Source organism: Bos grunniens, chromosome 12, assembly GCF_055505025.1.
Source record: "Bos grunniens cultivar Pamir isolate PY7600 chromosome 12, Bosgru_T2T1.0, whole genome shotgun sequence".
NCBI classification, from domain to species: Eukaryota; Metazoa; Chordata; class Mammalia; order Artiodactyla; family Bovidae; genus Bos; species Bos grunniens.
Window position 1 is genome coordinate 72,174,097 of NC_141176.1, and position 20,026 is coordinate 72,194,122.

A 20,026-nucleotide genomic window follows, 5' to 3' on the forward strand; every position below is an offset into this window, starting at 1 on the left:
TGGTCTGGTATTCCCATCTCTTTCACAATTTTCCACAGTTTAATGTGATACACACAGTCAAAGGTGTTGGCATAGTCAATAAAGCAGAAATAGATGTTTTTCTGGAACTCTCTTGCTTTTTCAATGATCAAACAGATGTTGGCAATTTGATCTCTGGTTCCTCTGCCTTTTCCAAAACCAGCTTGAACATCTGCAATTTCACAGTTCACATATTGCTGAAGCCTAGCTTGGAGAATTTTGAGCATTACTTTACTAGCATGTGAGATGAGTGCAGTTGTGCAGTAGTTTGAGCATTCTCTGGCATTGCCTTTCTTTGGGATTGGAATGAAAACTGACCTTTTCCAGTCCTGTGGCCATTGCTGAGTTTTCCAAATTTGCTGGCATATTGAGTGCAGCACTTTCACAGCATCATCTTTCAGGATTTGAAATAGCTCGACTGGAATTCCATCACCTCCACTAGCTTTGTTTGTAGTGATACTTTCTAAGGCCCACTTGACTTCACATTCCAGGATGTCTGGCTCTAGGTGAATGATCACACCATCGTGATTGTTGGCCATCGTCAAATGTTTGGTGCCTGGTTTGTATTGGCCAAACCAAGGTCTTGTGCCCAATGTACATTGAGGTGAAACAAACTGAAAAGTTGGGGTTCTGAGCAGAGAAAGGTTCCTTGCAAGGGTCAAGCAAGGAGTACAGGATGTTCATGCTCAGAAGGCTGGAACTCCCCAGTGGATTTCAGGGGAGGATTTTTAATGGCAAGCTAAGGGAGAGAGTCCAGGGTATTTGATTAGCTCATGCACTATTCCGATTGATGTTGAGGACCAGGGTAATGTAACAGGGGTTATGATCATAAATCCTTAGGTTCCAGTTTATCCTGGTCATCATGCAGTTAACTTCTTCCACCTGGTTGACATTTTAGCATCTGCAAAACAACTCAGGAATATGCACCAGACCCTGTTGTAAAGATTCTGTGACTGCTGTATGGCTAATCTATCGATGAAGTTTTTTTGTTATTACATCTTCACATTCTTCCAGTCATCCTTGAGCCAGCCTTTTGTGACTCAGAGGAGGCCTGGGAGACTGAAGCTTTTCTACAAACAAGAGCCAGGCAGAGGTCATGGGGTTGGGGTAGGGTCTATCCCAGGAAGGTCCATCAGTGTCCTACTCCATTCCAGTTGGAGACCTTCCCACAGTGCCCTTGTTTGGTCCTGAGGAGGGCAGCATGTCCTCCTCAGGAGGTGGGCTGCTGTCTCCTTCTGCCATCTTTCTCAGGGTTTCCTCTGCAGCGCATGGGCAGCCTCTGAGCAGCAGAGATGGGCGGGGCCTGAGACTCCCGCCTCCTGTGAGTTCCTGGACTCAGAGCAGGAACTTCCGCGAATTTGCAGCCAGGTGCACTCCAGGGAGCTGGGCTGGTTGTGCCCCGCAGTCAGCCTGCCTGCCTGCCTTTATTAAAGAGCTGGTAGCCTTGCCTCCCACCTGCGTGGGGCTCCCAGCAGCATTTACCTGGGTGTCTCTTGGTCCTGCAGCCCCACACGTGGCATGCTGCATCCATCCTAGGCCTGTGGCAGCAGCTGTACAGAGTGGGTGCCTCAAAAGTGGACTCTGGAGGTTTCTCAGTCCTGGGAGGTGAGACCTGGCACACAAAGGGCAATCCACTCTCAGAAGCAGGTGTTCTCAGGCTCTGGCCCAGTGGACCTGTGGGGTGGCCAGTCTCCAGCATCAGCGCCGGCACCTCCAGGAGCAGCAGGAGCCCCACCGCCTCCTGAGCAGGGCGACCCCGGTCTGCGTCCGTCTTGGCTGGCAAGATGCTGGCCGTGTCCCCGGAGGTGAAGACCAACGCGCTGCAGAAGGCGAACTTCTGGTCGCGCCTGTTTGTCTGGTGAGCGCCCCATCTAAGCTGTGACAATCCCTGCGAGCACATGCCTGACACTGCTGGCTTCTGTTGGGGACCAAGGGACAAGGAGACAGTGTGTTCGGGACTGGTGGCAGTAGGGGTGGGAGGAGGACCCAGGGACCTGGTGTCCACCTTATCCAGCTGCCTCAGAACCACTCAGCAATTCACTGTCAGTTCTGAAAGAAGCTGCAACTTTCACCCCAAGGAAGCAGCTTATGAACAACTTTATTTATCTAATCAGTGCCCTGCACCTTTGCCATCTTCCAATAATGTCCCCACCTTTCCCCATGTTCCTTAGGTGAACATCTGAGGTCCAACTGCCCTGGGCTCCCTCTCTCACCCTGTCTATGGCCATGTCTTTCTTTCTCTCCCTGCCTCCCTCCCTGTGTGGTTGACTATTTGTCCTGGTACCTAGTCGAGGCCAATTTCATGTGCTTACAAAACACAATTGTTTTTAATGAAATGAATGTGAACACCATTCTGGAACACCTTTTGCTTTTTCCTGGGACACACAGCCAGGAGCAGAGTGTCTATTTGACCACAGCCCCTTTCCCTATTGTAAATATCTCCACTTCCACCTTTGAAGACCAGATCCTGGGAATGGGGTCCATGAAACCTATGGAGTCTTATCCAGATCTCTAGCTCAGAGAAGCAGTGCCTGGTCTTGATGTAGATGGTCCTGCCCAGGAGTCCTTTGGTTCTGAAACCACTGAAGGATCCCTGAGCTGGGAGGAAACACACAGATGAAAAATGCTGCAGAGAGCTGAAGCTCTTAAATGAAGTCTTCATCTAATAGCTGGGACTACAGAAAGACAGGCCTGAACCTTTGGACTTTAATCACACTTGGGTGATTACTAGATCTTTTGTTTCTCGACTCTAACTCATTCATCTTTCCCACAAATTCTGATACTTCTTTTATGGGATAGCCTAGGGGATCCCCAGGGGGATGGCAGCTCCTATGTTTGTTTTGATGGTGGTATATTCAGTGTATGTGGCTACATCTCTTGGCTATTTGATGTCCCTTAAGGAAAGAGGGTCCTAAAAGAAGGAATATGTGTGTGGTTACCATAAATAATAGCAAAACAGATAAATGTCTCTTTAATTTCAGGTAGGGCAAGAAACTCTCAAAGCACATTCTGTTTATTGATTTTGAAAATGTATGTGCATAGAAATGGAAGGTGGAGACTTTGATTTTTGTTGGCACCCATTTCCAGTTTTCTTGCTGGAGAGGAAGGAGGGTAAAGATCATCTGCAGAGGTCTTTACCCTCATCTGGAGAGGCAGGATGGGTAAAGACCATCTGCAGCTTGATTATCTCAGTTCTCCAAGAGATAAAATTAATGAGACAGTTGAGGAATCATGGACCAAAGAGCAAGAGAAGGAGAGTAACTGGAAAAGTCTCTAAGAATGGCCTTAGAAGCTCTGGGAATCTGGGGATCTTTCTTTTGAAACTGTCATAAATTTGTTCAGGCCATTCTTGTTCTGAGCATTTAGCCAAGTGGCCTCTCTTAAAAAAAAAAAAAAAAAAGAATTATTAGAGTATAGTTGATTTAAAATGTTGTGTTAGTTTCAGGAGTACAGCAAAGTAAATCAGTTATATATATATCCACTTTTTCGGAGAAGGCAATGGCACCCCACTCCAGTACTCTTGCCTGGAAAATCCCATGGATGGAGAAGCCTGATAGGCTGTAGTCCACGGGGTCGCTAAGAATTGGACACGACTGAGCGACTTCCCTTTTACTTTTCACTTTCATGCATTAGAGAAGGAAATGGTAACCCACTCCAGTGTTCTTGCCTGGAGAATCCCAGGGACGGGGGAGCCTGGTGGGCTGCCATCTATGGGGTCGCACAGAGTCAGACACGACTGAAGTGACATAGCAGCAGCAGCAGCAGCATATCCACTTTTTAAAAAAGATTATTTTCTTTAAAAAAGAAAAAAAGATAAAGGCTATTGCAGAGTTTTGAATAGAGTTCCCTCTGTTATACAGTAGGTTCTTATTAGTTATCTATTTTATATATGCTTCCTTGGTGGCTCAGATGATAAACAATCTGGCTGTAATGCAGGAGACCTGGGTTAGATCCCTGGGTTGGGAAGAATCCCTGGAGAAGGAGATGGCAACCCACTCCGATATTCTTGCCTGGAGAATCCCATGGACAGAGGAGCTTAGTGGGCAACAGTTCATGGGGTCACAAAGAGTCAGACACAAATATAGTAGTTTATATATGTCAATTCCACTGTCCCAATTGTCCCTTCTTCCCTTATCTGCTGGTAACCATAAGTTCGTTTTCTACATCTGTAACTCTATTTCTGTTTGGTAGGTAAGTTCATTTGTACCATTTTTTAAAGATTATATGTATAAGTGATACCGTATGATATTTGTCTTTGTCTGCAAGCGGCTTTCTCTGGCAGTTGGGATGCCCTCTTTTTTATCAGACCGCTTGTATTAACATAGAAACAACAGGAAATGGTTGCTGGGGCACAGATTCCCCCTTGATCAGCCGGCAGGTAATCAAGAGCTTTGTAGTGGTCAAGAGTCATGTGGGCCAGAGGATCTAGTGAAGATTTTGTCATTCTAAGGTTAGAACTGGGTCCTCTACTTACCCAAGCCAGTCTCTGACTTTATTTTTTATGGTTATGAGATTATAAATCCTTTCTAGTTCTAGGCTCGTCAGAGATCCTACAAGAGAGACAACTGCTATTACCAGTCCAGCTCCTCTCCTTACTAGATGAGTAGCCCCCTTTGATTCACAGCTTGTGCGAGTGTAATTAAAATCTGAATGTAACCTTGATCTGGGTGTGAACCACCTATAGCCCAGTGTCCTCTGGTAGAGTTTTCTTGGAGACAATTGATGGCCCAACATAGGTGGCCCTTGTCACAGGGATCTTGAGGAATAAACATCCCTCAGGGGTGCACACACTGCCTTTGGGTTTTCTTGAGTCAAGTTTAGGCTCATCGTGGCACCCTTTCATCCAGGGTACTGGTTGCATAACCAGACCCCTCTGTGTTTGGTATGATCCTGTTCCCACAGCCGTTGAGCATGATAACTACCTAGAGTTGGCCATGCCTGTAGGTGGAGGGCTCATAGTGAACAGTTGGTTGAACTCCCAGAAAACAGGGATTTGACTAACACATACGCCTTTGCAGGGGTGTGGTGGCAGTGGGCAACCTTGATGTCCCTGAGCAGAAGCCTGGGCATGGAGGAATTAAACCGTAGTTTGGTGATGTTGTCAGTTGTTCGTGGAGTCCCTGAAAGTCTGGGGCTATATTTATTCCCCGACTGAGGCTGATGGTGACAGATCCAACAGTCAGTAAAATTTCAGCCCTTTTAGATGTTTGAATGTTACTTTTTAAAATAAATGAATCTGCCAGGGAGTGATACCAAGGAGGACCGTAAGAAGAATCAACTGTGCACTTTAGCTGGGAAGGTGTTACTTATCTTGAGTTTGTCTTCAGAAGATTGGGGTCAGAAAGAGGCTCAAGTGAGCATTCTGGCTGAGGGGGGTTTGACAGGACTGTAAGGAGTTCAGGGTCCAGAGCCTGTTAGGCTCAGGGTTTTGTGTCCAAAGATAACTGCCTGTAAAAATTCTTCTCCGTTGACAACTGATCTAAGGAGATCTTTAGATCAGGATTGAAACTGCTTTGAATATGACTGGTGCTCAGACACTTTAGTCATATGGACTCTTTGCAACCCCATGGACTGTAGCCCACCAGGCTCCCCTGTCCATGGGATTTTCCAGGCATGAATACTGGAGTGGGTTGCTATTTCCTTCTCCAGGGGATCTTCCCAACCTAGGGATCGAACCCGCATCTCTTACATCTCCTGCATTAACAGACAGGTTCTTTACCACTAGTACAATGTAGGTATCCTTGAATCTGATACAGTTCAGAAGATTTAAGTCCTCAGTAATACAGAAACGTATCTACAGCCTTACCCACAATGGCCATTCAGCTCTATTCTGCTTTTCTGAAACACCATTACTTTATTTTCATTTCTAGATATATTTTTCCTTAATAATTAAAACAGATGTACAGTGTATGTTCAGTAGGCCACAAACAGCCTGCTTTTAAGTTATTACCATGTATAAGCCAGCATGACTTTCCTAGAATGTATGTATGTAAGCACATATCTAAATTCCCCCTGTATCTTTATATATTTAAAATGTAGACTTCTTTTTTAACAATGTCCATGAATGTAGGTTTCTAATTAGAGATGTGTAATTTGGATATATGTCAGTCTCCTTTTAATGTTTAACAGGTGGCTAAACCCCTTGTTTAAAATTGGTCACAAACGGAAATTAGAACCAGATGACATGTATTCAGTGCTTCCAGAAGATCGCTCCCAGCACCTTGGAGAAGAGCTGCAAGGGTGAGCACAGACATCAGAGAGAGGGAGGAAGAGTGAGAATTTCCATGTGGGGCTAAAGGTTTGGGGGAGGCTTTGCCTTCCTCTGGGTTCTCCTGAGCCTCCTCCTCTGACACTGCACATTCACCCCCTCAAGCTGACTCCAGGCTTAGCCCACTTTGGAGGCTGGGGGAGCCCGTGTTCCCTGTGCATCTGTGGATGTGGAGGAAGCCCTCAGCCACGGCCCTGGAGGCCAAGCTCTGTATCGGAGGTGGGGTCCCTGGAGGACAGTGTTTACCCTCCTGAGCTCCTCATGACCTGTGAGTCTAGCAAAGCTTGGCAGGAACTTGTTTCCAGTATCTGGAACTTTTCCTTCAAGGCCTATTTCTCTGGTGCTTCAGAGTCTGCACCGCTCGTCTTTCAGGAGCCCTGTGAGCAGGTAGCCAGCATCTATTGCACAGCCACAGAGCGCCTTGTAGTGCAGGCTCGTCTCCCACTCCACCCCACCCCCTTTCCCCTTTGGTGGACACGCTGTTCTTCATTGTGCTCTGTTTATCATCGCAGGCACTGGGATCAGGAAGTGAAAAGAGCCCAGAAGGATGCACAGGAGCCTTCCTTAATGAAAGCAGTCATAAAGTGTTACTGGAAATCCTATTTAATTTGGGGAATGTTTACGTTTCTTGAGGTAAAACATTTTCATACTGTGCACTGCTTGTGTCTCTGTACTGAGGTGGATGGGACCAGTCGGGAGAGAGGCCAGTGGTCTAAGGTCTGAGGATAAACCCTCATGGAAATATGATAGAGCTCAGAGGTTGTATTCATCTTTAGAATGGGCAAGGACTGGACTCCAGGGGTTACTATTCTTCTTTTAACTGATTAAAGGGTGTTGTGGAAGGATCGCCTTGAAATAAAAGACATTTTATATTATGGTAGAAAGTTCCTGGTGCTCAGTATAAACGCTGATTGATCTTTGACCAAAAGAAGATTCCAGCAACCTCAGGCAATATGTGCCCTGTGATTTAGAGGAAGGTAATTTGGACCCGAGCCCAGAATAAACTACCTTTTATGGAGCTTTGTTATAGTTTAACAAGGTAAAAATTGTTACTTTGACCAGGTCACATCTGATAAATGCTTTTCTAAGAAGATACCATCGCCGCTCCTTTTCCAGGGGAACAGAACCCAGGGCCCTGCATCTGGCCTGTAGGTGCCCAGAACTCCTAAGAGCACACCTTGCCCCAGGTTTCCCTCTTCCCCATGGGCTGGCACTGTGAGCAAAGCCCCCATGAGGAAGAGCTCCAACTTCACCGTGAATTCTGTGCACCCTCCACACTGCTTTCTTTCCCTGGTTGCAGGAGCAGATTCCTGGTTGAAGGGGGAGTCCTGATAGCCTGGCATTGGCAGAGGGTGTAGGAGGGAATGTGCAGGGAAAACCAGAGGCAGAAAGCTGTGAGGTCAGTGACCTCCATGACCCTGAAGATCCTGGGTCAAGATCCCCCAGAGGACAGTTCACCTGGGGACACAGGGCTGTCAGCCCCCTGTTCTGGCTGAGCCTGCTGGGGGTCTGCTGCTGACCCCCCTGGGTGGCTCATGCTCTCCGTGGTCCTTAGCGCTGCCTTAGGCACATGGGCAGGCCGTGAGTGTGTGAGAGCAAGAGGGATGGAAGGTGCAGAAGGTGTGAGCTGTCCTCAGTCCATTGTGTTGGGTTGAGGTGGGTGGGCCAGGTCATTTGCAGGTGGGCGGCGTGGCTCTGGTTTAAAGGCTGTGCTGTGCTGAAGGGCACTGCGGGCAATGGGCAGCTGGGCAGGTGAAGTCCGCCCCACACAAATGGAGAGACAGAGAATCTGTCAGCTCCCAGGTGACTAGATGGTCCTGGAGGATGTTCTCACTGATGCCAGAAAAAGATTGGCCATTGTGCCAGAGGGTGGGACAGGTATGTGGGGCAGGGTGCCGCCTTTGAGAGGGCACTGACCACCTAGGTACTGCAGTGCCTTGTGAAGGGCAGGGGGTGGGAGAGGGAGCAGGAGCCCATCAGGCTGCCCCAGCCCTTCTTTGTCCCGTGTGCAGCTGTCCCAGTCATGGAATTTCCACATAGTCACAGTAAGTCTGTTTGCAAGACACAGGTGGGAAGTTGGTGTGGCCTGTTTGTACAGGATTTCCTGACCTCACACAGCAGAGCTCTCATGAATTCTGCTTATCAGGAAACCCTGGGCCCTCAGTGTCTGCCTGTGGCTCATGCCAGGTGCCTGGTTGGATGAGTGGCCTCCGGGTTTAATGTTGGATCATATCCTAGAGCAGGTCTTTCTCTGCTGTCCCTGGTTCTCTAGTTTCTCTTTGGTAGCAGATGCTAAAGAGTCTTAAAGTCAGGTGGGTTCAAAGCATAGCCCATGTGGCTGGGTTTGAATTGAGCTGCTGGTTTTTCTTGCTGTCCTGGGCTGTTAGTCCTTGAGTAGGGTCGCTAAGCCTTGGATGGATCCCATTCTAATATGAGTCCTGGGTCTTGGCTGTGGCAGTTCATGGGAGAAGCGGACATAGAGGGAGAGGCTGCAGGATCTGGGGTTCTTCCTGAGAAGAAATCCTCCCCACTGTGGTGCTGGGAGTGTTGATTTCAAAGTTGTCCAGCCCCAGTAATACTTCCTGCTGGGGATCCAGGAAGGCCAGGCCTGGGGCTGCATAAGATACAACTGGTAAAGCCCTGGGCCCTTTCAGAAGGTTGGTCTCTGGGTGGTCATGGCGGAGAAGTGGGGAGTAGAGGACATAAATTTAGGGGCTCATCTGTGTGGCAGTACTGCTAGTACTAGTAGCAGTGATACTTAGTTAATAATTGATTTTATGAAGCAACTTCCCATGTTGTGATCAATCTATACTGCTTGTTATTCTTTATATTTTAGATGGTGGAAGATCTAAACTCAGCCCAGGATTTTCTAAAACACAAACATGTTTCCTTTTTGACCTCTGGCCTTCTTTTAATCCCTCAGATGCACAGAACGCCCCGTGGATCATCCATGATCCCAAGCAGTGGGGTCTTTCCACCCACAGCACGAGCAGGGCCTCCCAGGTACTCCTGGCGGCACCAGTGGGAGAAAGCAGGGTGACACCAGTCCAGAGTGAGGGTTTTAGGGTTTTAGGATTTTGAGATATGAAAACCTCTGTCCTATGAGAAGCTCTTCCCTGATAGCTCAGCTGGTAAGGAATCTTCCTGCAATGAGGGAGACCTGGGTTCCATCCCAGGGTTGAGAAGATCCCCTGGACAAGGGAAAGGCTACCCACTCACTCCAGTATTCTGGCCTGGACAATTCCATGGGCTGTCGTTTGAAAACTGAGGAGTATCTCTTCCTCTCAGAGAAACAAGTAGCAGGCTATGGAGCCCTTGATGGTCACCCCTAATTAGAACAGAACAGCCGGAGAGCTCCCAGCACCCCTGGCCCCTGTGTGCACCTCCATGGGTACTGTGGGTGGAGAGGACAGGTCCCCACCTGCCCAGGGTGCTCAGTGTGGAGAGGAAGAGCCTGAAGCCTCTGCCTGGGCCAGAGTCACAGAGACCACCTCCCCAGGTCATCAGTGCTTCTCTCTGAGAAGTGAAGTCTCCATTGCTGATGTGTAAGTGGGGTAACCTCAGAGAGCCAGTCCCTTCCCCTGAGAAGGGAGGTATTGCCAGGAGTTGTGTCCTTTTCCCAGGACTCTTAGAAGTGGCCCAGCCTTGTCTGGTCACTTGGCCTTTGTTTGAAGCCACTTTTGCTGATGGTCTCTGGTCCAGTTGGAGACTGTGGGAAGCCCATGTGTGTGTAAACCTTCACTTTGGAGCTCAGCTGATGGGCAGGAAGTAAACAGAATCCTCTGCATCCCACAGTGGGCTTTGTGCCTCAACTCACGGCCGGTTCTCCAAGAGCTGAGTGGTCTTTGCATTTATTTCCCAATCCTTTCTTCCATGTGTCCCTCACTTTGCTCAACCCAGGAGGCTGAGGAGTGGCTGCTGGTGGCAAAGATACTGTGGGCTGAGAGCAACCACTGAGGACCACACAGCAAGGGAGAGGAGGAGGGGGCCTTGAGCCAAGCAGAAGGGGACCTGCCGAGCAGACCTGCTGTGTGCGCCCTGCTGGTTCCTGAGAGCATAGCATTAGCGGTTAGCCATTAGGTGTTAGTAATATCCACAGTGATGACCTTGAGTTATAAATTAGGTGTTTATATCTACCTTCTTTTCTTTTTCTAAGCATATGTAAGTTTTTAATGTAAAATTAAAAGAATATTTTTAAAATGAATATGATTGGCTTACGATGTTATATTAGTTTCTGTTATTCATCCGTTCAGTTCAGTTCAGTCGTTCAGTCGTGTCCAACTCTTTGTGACCCCATGAATTGCAGCACACCAGGCCTCCCTGTCCATCACCAACTCCCAGAGTTCACTCAAACTCATGTTCATTGAGTCGGTGATACCATCCAGCCATCTCATCCTCTGTCACCCCCTTCTCCTCCTGCCCCCAATCCCTCCCAGCATCAGGGTCTTTTCCAATGAGTCAGCTCTTCACATCAGGTGGCCAAAGTACTGAAGTTTCAGCTTTAGCATCATTCCTTCCAAATAACACCCAGGACTAACCTCCTTTAGAATGGTCTGGTTGGATCTCCTTGCAGTCCAAGGGACTCTCAAGAGTCTTCTCCAACACCACAGTTCAAAACCATCAATTCTTCGGTGCTCAGCTTTCTCCATAGTCCAACTCTCACATCCATACATGACTGCTGGAAAACCATAGCCTTGACTAGATAGACCTTTGTTGGCAAAGTGATGTCTCTGCTTCTGCATATGCTATCTAGGTTGGTCATAACTTTCCTTCTAAGGAGTAAGCGTCTTTTAATTTCATGGCTGCAGTCACCATCTGCAGTGATTTTGGAGCCCAAAAAAATAAAGTCTGACACTGTTTCCATTGTTTCCCCATCTATTTCCCATGAAGTGATAGGACCAGATGCCATGATCCTAGTTTTCTGAATGTTGAGCTTTAAGCCAACTTTTTCAGTCTCCTCTTTCACTTTCATCAAGAGGCTTTTTAGTTCCTCTTCACATTCTGCCATAATTAGTGATTTAATATTTTATACAGTACATGATAAGTTTAGTTACCAACAGTCACTGTGCAAAATTATTCCAATATTATTGAATATATTTCCTATGTTGTATAATTCTGTGATTTATTTATTTTTTAAATTTTATTTTTATTTTTTGCCCCCAATCCCCTTTTACTTATTTTATAATTTGGAGTTTGTACCTCTTAAGTTCCCTCACCTATTTCACTTGTTTCCTCCACCCACCTCGATCGATTTTCTTTATGTAGTCAGGGAAGTAGGAGACTCTTTTTGAAAGATTGCATTCATAATGGTTAAAAATTTTGGCAATCTAGGTAGAAGTGAAATCTTAATTACAGTCTAGAAAATTTGGTTTTACACATGACTTTTCTCAAGAGTTCTTGTTGCACTGTGGTCTCCTGTGAGGAACAATGAGTTTTCCAAGCCTTTGTGAATCCAGCCTCTGCCATTAAGAATAAAGTAAGTCTCTTACCAGGACTTCTAATAATAAAAGTGATGAAAAATCCTTGTTTTTATGGTGGTTTCAGCACACTCTGTGCTGTTGTAGCTCATTTAGGTGTCCCAGGATTCCTCCAAGGGAGGCACGGCAGGTATTTTCACAGATATAGACCTGGAGGCTCAGGAGGGCACACGATGGGCTTGGGGTCCTGTGACTGGCAGGTGGCCCACCTGGTCTCTGAGGCGCGGTGTTCTGACTGCTAGACCCCTGTTCTCTGTGTTCTGTCCTCTCCTCCCACAGCCTCCACTGAGGCTCAGAGCCAAGAGGAGCTGCTTTTATAGCAACAGCTCTGGCCCCTCTTACAACTGCTTTCTATAGTGTGTGTGTGTGTGTGTGTGTGTGTGTGTGTGTGTGTTGTTTTTAATTTCCTGTAGATTTTTAATAACATTTCAAAAATACAAAAATAAATAGAATGGAAAGGTAAAACAATGTGTCACTCCAGAGTAGGGCTCTCTGGCAGAAAGATTGTTGTGAGTTGATTCTGTTTTTCAGAAATAGACACAGGAGAAACTCTGAAGACAGAGTAGAAGTTATTCTTCTGAGGGACATTTACACTGATAAAGGAAATCTCCACTTGTAAAGGTGTCTCCCTCTCTGTACCAGAAAAAGAAGGGTGGCTCTAAATTACAGCAGAATCCTGTTGAAGGACAGTCTTCAAGAAGGATGAAATCTGCATAACACACGCAACCCTGCTGTAGTTTAAGCTGCTTCTCCTGCTAACCTCTCATTGGCGATCCATCACCTTTTCTTTTGTCTTTAGGGGGAGATGGCATTTAAGGTGGTGGCTTGGGCTATCTCAGGGAGTTAGCTCTTCTTGATATTTCACATGTGTATCAGAAATATACATGTTAATAAACTTCTGTTTTATTTCCTCTTGATATTCTGCCATTTATTACAGGGATCCTCAGCTAAGAACTCAGAAGGGTAAAGGGAAATAAGCCCCTATGTCACCCTAAGTCAGCTTCAATAATTGCCATAATGAGCAGTCTTGATTTCATCTGAAACTCACCCTCACTTCCCAAAATTCTTTTAAAGAAGTTCCAAGACATCAAATATTTTTATCCATAAATATTTTAGTATGTATCTTTAAAACTTGTGGAATCCTCCCCCCACTAAACATATTTAGCATAAACATTATTTTTATATACTACCCTGGTGTTTCAGATGGTAAAGCGTCTGCCTACAATGTGTGAGACCCAGGTTCAATCCCTGGGTTGGGAAGATCTGGAGAAGGAAATGGCAACCCACTCCAGTATTCTTGCCTGGAAAATCCCATGGTCAGAGGAACATGGTAGGCTACAGTCCATGGGGTTGCAAAGAGTTGGACATGACTGAGCGACTTCACTTTCACTTTATTGTTTTATGCATAAATATTAACTTTAATATCATTAGTATCTAGCCAGTGCTCACAGTGGTCTTTTCCCCTCTTCTGCTGGAAGCAGTATTAAATAAGGTACACTTGGCTGACCCAGGTTATTCAGATTGCCCTTCTGTTCCCCTCCGCCCCGAGCCTCTAGGTTGGTTGTCCTATAGAGATTCCCACAGCCTGGATTTGGCTGATTGCATCTCCTCCTGTGTCAATTAACGTGTTCCTCTGGCACCTTAGGTTGGTGTTTAGGTCTAGAAGTTTGATACAGCTCATTTGGATTTTCTTCACCCCTTTTGTCTATGTAGGAGGTAGGGTTGTATAAGGTACATAACATCTTTTGTGTGTGTGTGTATGTGTGTGAGTGACTGATGTTGGAGCTATTCATGATCCTTGTTCAAGGTCCATTAATTTATTAAGTATTGCAAAGTGGGGATGTTCTAAGCTCTTTGGTTAATGTTGAACTATAGTGTTTATAGGGAAAGTAGGGGAAAATAATTTTTTTCGTTTTTAAAACCTGTTTTTCAAATGGGGAATTGGTTCTCCTCTAGTGAGGAGAGGGGCTAGTGAGTTTTCATGGTTGGTTGTTTGGTTTGGTTTTGTGACTGTCAGTTTGAGCTCATGAATTTAAACATTTCTGATCTGCTTCAGTCCATTTTATTTGTTATGCTTGTGTCAACCTTTGGCCATCTTTGGGCAGTGGGAGTATATTCAGGTTGGGTCATAAGTCTTTTGCACATACTCTAGAAGTCTTGGCTAGTTTTTTTTTTTTTTTTTTTAATTTCTTTTTTTGTTTGTTTTGTTTTTTGGTTTCTGGTGTGACAGGATGTTTCTAGTTCATTTTGTACAGCATTTGCTCAGCCCTGGAATCATCCATTTCTCCAAGCAGCCCTGTCTTCTTTTAGTGTGAAATAGTATTTAAAGACTATAGTCTGGATGCTAGAGGGGCTTATTGCTCTTGCTTATTGTTTCTTGGCTTTTTTTCATTAGACCAAGTTAGAATACATTTTTAAGGTAAGCAAATATGTTTATATGGGTGTTTCCAATCCAAATCAGATATAGGATACTATTTTTTTTACTTCATCTTATTGTGCTTACATCTGTCTCTCTTTTCTCCCATCATCCATTCTCTTTGTCCCATGTCTAAGTCCAATTCTCAATGATATCAACATAATTATTCATTTGTTTTACCTTATAATGTGACTTCTGAAAACATAATAAGATTTATCTTTTGGCAGTTCATGCTGTCTTCACATGGGTGTATCACGCAGAGCATGTATTTTCAAATTGTTTTGTTTAAAACCACTTTTGATGGTTCTTTTTTGTATGGCTCTTTGACCCAACAGGATGGGTAGATATTTAGGTACTTTTATTTAAATTTACTCTGAAATTTTAGGAATTGCTTTTTAAAAAATTAGTTCTTTTATAACTACAATTCTGTATAATGTTTTCCTGATTCCAAAATCAAGACAAGCCTACCTTTAAAGAAGGCTGATATCCTTATTAGCTCTATTCTAATTCTCCTTCTCCTTTTAGAGATAACTTTCCAGGTTAATTTTGACTCATCTTTTTATTAATGTTTTTTTAAATATTGTTTTATCTGAAATTTTAGTTTTCCTACTGTGCAGAATGAAAATTTTCAATTTCAATGCTGTAATCTCTGGACTTGGGTTTATAAGGATTTTTCTGGAAGCATGAAATGTGTCATACGACTCTGGTTAAAACTTTTTGTGATCATTGTAACTCATTCATAGCAGGTCTATACCCATTCCAGGCTCAGATGCCAAGACAGTGCAAGAATGGAGGTTAGCAGATGCTTACATGGGGTTAGTTTCTGCATCCAGACTCTTCCAGGGAGAGGAATCTTCAGGCTCCACCCAGTCAGTTGAACCTAAACCAGTTTCGGGAGGCTGGGCCTCCGGCATCAGAGTGCCCTTATCCCCACCCAGGTGATGCTAAGGTGCAGTCAGGATGAAGACCACTGTGTAAAAGATTAGTGAAGGCTAGGATATCTAGAATGCTGGTGGTTATGATTTCCCAGATTCACTGCTTTTACTCCTTATCTCTGGATTTTTCTCAACTCCACTTTAGAACACCCCAGTTCTAAAGATTAACTGCCTGTTCAGTTTTTCCCTACAAGCTCACTCTTTTCTGCTTATATGTTTCACTCAAGTGTTTTTCTTTGTTACCTTGCTTCTGTTTTTGTGTGTTTATTTCCATGAATGAGATGTGGGGAAATTGGGTGATAAATGTTTCAAGTACATTAACTTGGAGGAGGAATTCTATCCACTGCAGAAGTTCTAGTTTCTAACCGAACCCTGCAAGAAGTTATCCTAAGAAGCAAAAGGTGGGACCCAATATCAGGTGCTTTCAGGAGGCTGAATACCAATAACTCTATCAAGAAATGGCTACCATGAGCTTCACTCAAAGTCCGGTGGTTAAGACTCCATGCCCCCAATGCAGATAAGAGGGTTTTTGATCCCTGGACTGGGAACTAAGATTCTGCATGCCACAGGGTGTGGCCAAAATAAAAAGTCTGCCTCAGAGACTCAGAGTCTCAGATAATCCTGAGTAATGGATGTTGTGGTATTAAATTCAGCACTTTTAAAGATCCTTTATGATTTCAGAGCTGTGAAGAATTCTTGTGAAAGAGTAAGAACTCTATTCTCAATTGGTTTGTGGAAAGAATATACATGTGGTATAAAGGAATGATGCTAAAGCTGAAACTCCAGTACTTTGGCTACCTCATGCGAAGAGTTGACTCATTGGAAAAGACTCTGATGCTAGGAGGGATTGGGGGCAGGAGGAGAAGGGGACCACAGAGGATGAAATGGCTGGATGGCATCACTGACTCGATGGACGTGAGTCTCAGTGAACTCCGGGAGTTGGTGATGGACATGGAGGCCTGGCGTGCTGCGATTCATGGAGTCGCAAAGAGTCAGATACAACTGAGTGACTGATCTGATCTGATCTGATACATTGATGTCAGAGAGGAAAGTTTAAGGGACAGTGTTTGACCTTGTTCCTGCTTATCAAGAAAGTTTTAATTCGGTTAGCTTCATGATTGATAATGAATATTTTCTCAATTGTTTTATTTCTTTTTAGTTGATGGTGAGAATCAGGAATGTCCAGATGAGAGAATTCCTTGGTGGTGTCTGCCCACACCAGTGTACACGTGGTGGGGGCAGCTCCCAGGAATGGCTGCCACCAGTGTCTGTGTCCCCAGGGTGAGCCACAGCCACTCCTTGCCTTTCTGAGAGACTCTCCAAGGCAAGCAGAGTCTTCTGAAATTTGGTCTATCCTTGGGATTCACACCACTGTTTCATTTGCAGTTAATACTTGGACTCGAGCATTGAACATATGCAGGAGTTAATCTTCTGGTAGCTGGACAAACTTTTGCCTGGTTTGCCTCAGACAGTTTTACCAAATGTCAGAAATGGAAACACTCACAGATTGCAAATGCTGCTGCCAGCTGTCCTGTTAAATGACTCTCCATCTCTAACCTTTCCTTGTGTGTGGAGGGGATGGATTTACTCAGTCTACCTTCGATGGCCTCAGTCACTTGTGCCCTGTGTGTTCTGGAAACTTTGAAGAATCATATTTAATATGTGTCTTCTTACTCTCTATATGTACTTGGGGTTTTGTTTTCACAATTTTGTGCTATTCATTATTTTGCTTTCTATTTTTTCTTTTTGAGAGAAATTACTGGAAAATTGTTTTTTACTTGCTGCTATTTTTCATATGGAACATAATATCAATTTTCTGTTTTCCATAGTTGCAATTTATGCCAGGATGGAAATTCCTTGTATGTTATACTTTTCATCAGTGCTCTAAATTGCCGTGACAGCTCCTTGCTGGAGGCAAAGTTGTGCATGTGTGCTCAGTCACTCAGTTCTGTCTGACTCTTTGTGACCCCATGGACTGTAGTCCACCAGGCTTCTCTGTCCATAGGGTTATCCTGGCAAGAATCCTGGAGTGGGTTGCCATTTCCTCCTCCAGAGGATCTTCTCAACTCAGGGATTCAACCTGCAGTTTCTGTGACTCCTGCATTGAGATGGACTCCTTACCATTGAGCCATTGGAGAAAGTCCCAAAATAATAAATGACTCTCCCCACAAATTGCATCAGTAACAGTTCATGTTTGAAATCCTTTGTTATCTTTTTGAAAGATAAGAAATTTTCTATCCAAATTAAATAATAATCATTATCAAGAATAAAAAGAATTCATAGATGAGTGGAAGATATGAGCCAAGAAGTGGCATTATACCTTAATGAGGCTGTTTCTCCAACTGTTTTTTGGTTGTTTTGTTAATACTGATTTATTTGGCTGTGCTGGGTCTTAGTTTCTGCATGTGGGATCTACTTCCCTGACCAGGGATCGAACCCAGTTTCCCTACATTGGGAGTGTGGAGTCTTAGCTAAAGGACCACCAAGGAAGTCCCTCAACTAGGTTATTAAATACTGTTTCTCAGTGAAAAACTCCAGATGTGCTTAGGCAGTAATGACCTGCCTTTATCTACACTCCTGTTTGCTGGATTTATTGAATTTATCCATATTATCTTAGGTGAGTGCTATTACTCTTATTTCTCCTGTAATTACAAGGATGTTAGGCTCAAATGGAGAGCTGAGTAACAGGCAACAGTGTTTCCCAAATAGAATCATAAGTTTCAGGAAAGTTTTGGATGGCAGATATTACTGCTGGGCTTCTGGTGGTTTGTGGCTCCAGCACTGGACTGCCCTTGGCGGCACCTGGGCTGGGACTGCCTGTGTGTACAGTTTGATGTTCTTGCTTCTCTGTGTGAGCCTCCACATTTCCACCTCAGGAAACTGTAAACAGTGTGTTTGACAATCCACTGTGTGAAGGACTCTTCCAAGAGCTCTCTGTGCCTCTTAGGATGGATGACAGGACATGGTGGAAACGTATCAGCTATATTTTACTCAGGTCTGATCATCTTACTTACACTTCTTCAACTAAATAGTGTTCCCTTTATCCTCTATCGTAGATGAAAATCTCCATGAGTTCATGGAGGGAGAGGCAGTTGGTGCAGCCTGTTAACGTGTGTGTGTGCATGTGTCCATTTGTGTAGAACAAGACAGGAATGTTAAGGTTTAATGAGACCCCCATGTGAGGGATGGGGACATCTTTTGATAAATATCCTGATCAAGCACTGGTTGGCTGAGCAGAAAATGCTTGTGTTTTTTTTTTTTGGTGTTTGGTGTTATGGATTCTCCTTCCCTCCTCTTGTGTGTGGGTTCCTTAGCTTCAGACAGACAGAAGAGAGCTATAAAAGCAAACCTGTCAGGTAAGCAAAGCTTACCCTGTCTGTGTTAGTAATGCAGGATTGCCAAAAAAGGAAAAGCCCTGTTCCTAAAAGACTTCCAAACTTTTACCATTTTGTCTTTTAAGAAGTCTGTGGAGGAAATGATATGTGGCCCAAGGTGTTTAGTTTTGGTAACTTGGATTTGTTGAATGATTTTCCTTGATGGTGAAGAAGGGGACCTAGGAAGAAGGGGGCCTTCAAGGGGTGACTAGAGAGAGGAAGTAGGTTGTGAGGTGGAGTGGCTGTTTGGCAGGGTGGGTAGGTGTTGCCGTTCCTTTGCCTTTTTCTTTGGGAAAGAAACTTGCTTTCCCTAAGTCTTACTCAGGGTGGAAGACTCAGTGCACCCTGAGTCAATTGGTTTAGGCCTTGGGGAAGAGAGGATTGGTAACATTTCTTCCAAATCACCAACTTAAGTGGATGGTGGATCAAGAACTACGGAAGACATGATTTTTTAGCTTGGCCTCCACCATGTTTAATTTTTTACTCCAAGGAACATTCCAACTTCTAGAGGGTAGAGACATAATGAGGCAGTGCTCTCTGGAGCTGAGAGCCTGCAGAGCTGCCAAGCCTGGTTTCTTTGTGGTACTCCAGCCAAAGCCGGTTTCCATTCCCTGGATATGTGTGGAGTTTGGGGTAGAAAAGAGTGGATGTGTTTGTGCCAGTGTGTCAGTTCATAAGGATTCATGAAGATGGTGATGAAAGCGTGTCTCCTATATGTGAACCACACTGACTTTCTATTGAGCTGGGACATTGAGAGTATGGGGGACAGGGGCAGGCTGCCAGCAGGCTTGTTCCTGTGGAAGCAGATTTCTTCCTCTTCTTCTGTCACCTTTTTCTTTATTCATCTTAAGGCTCAGTTGGTATTGAGCCTGTTTGTGATATTTGTTGAGCATCCACGGTGTGCTAAGCACAATGTACTAAGGCTTTACTATGTTTGAATGGAAAATTTTGCCTTAAGGTTAAACTGTTGGCTGCTTGTTTTATAGGAGATAATAAATCTGCATATTTTTCTTTTAAATTAGTCACGAATGTAGCATTTCGTCAAAATGTATTTAAACGTGCTAATGATAAAAGTGGACTGCAGCCATGAAATTAAAATATGCTTATTCCTTGGAATAAAAGTTATGGCCAACCTAGATAGCATATTTAAAAGCAGAGACATTACTTTGCCAACAAAGGTCCATCTAGTCAAGGCTATGGTTTTTCCAGTGGTCATGTATGGATGTGAGAGTTGGACTGTTAAGAGGGCTGAGCACCGAAGAATTGATGCTTTTGAACTGTGGTATTGGAGAAGACTCTTGAGAGTCCCTTGGGCTGCAAGGAGATCCAATCAGTCCATCCTGAAGGAGATCAGCCCTGGGATTTCTTTGGAGGGAATGATGGTGAAGCTGAAACTCCAGTACTTTGGCCACCTCATGTGAAGAGTTAACTCATTGCCAAGGACTCTGATGCTGGGAGGGATTGGAGGCAGGAGGAGAAGGGGATGACAGAGGATGAGATGGCTGGATGGTATCACTGACTTGATGGAGGTGAGTCTG

The 20,026-nt window shown here is 44.7% G+C and overlaps 1 protein-coding gene across 3 annotated transcripts in view; it reads left to right on the top strand.

Moving 5' to 3' along the window:
* Positions 1-1,612: 1,612 nt before the first annotated feature.
* LOC147361883 (ATP-binding cassette sub-family C member 4-like) overlaps positions 1,613-20,026 on the top strand; it is a 228,636-nt gene continuing 210,222 nt past the window's right edge. For all 3 annotated transcript variants that reach the window (XM_086328631.1, XM_086328629.1, XM_086328630.1), the window contains exons 1-3: positions 1,613-1,876; positions 6,148-6,258; positions 6,799-6,919. In XM_086328631.1, the coding sequence (XP_086184757.1) occupies positions 1,803-1,876; positions 6,148-6,258; positions 6,799-6,919 (306 nt within the window). In that variant the 5' untranslated portion in view covers positions 1,613-1,802. The remainder of the gene's footprint in view (positions 1,877-6,147; positions 6,259-6,798; positions 6,920-20,026) is intronic.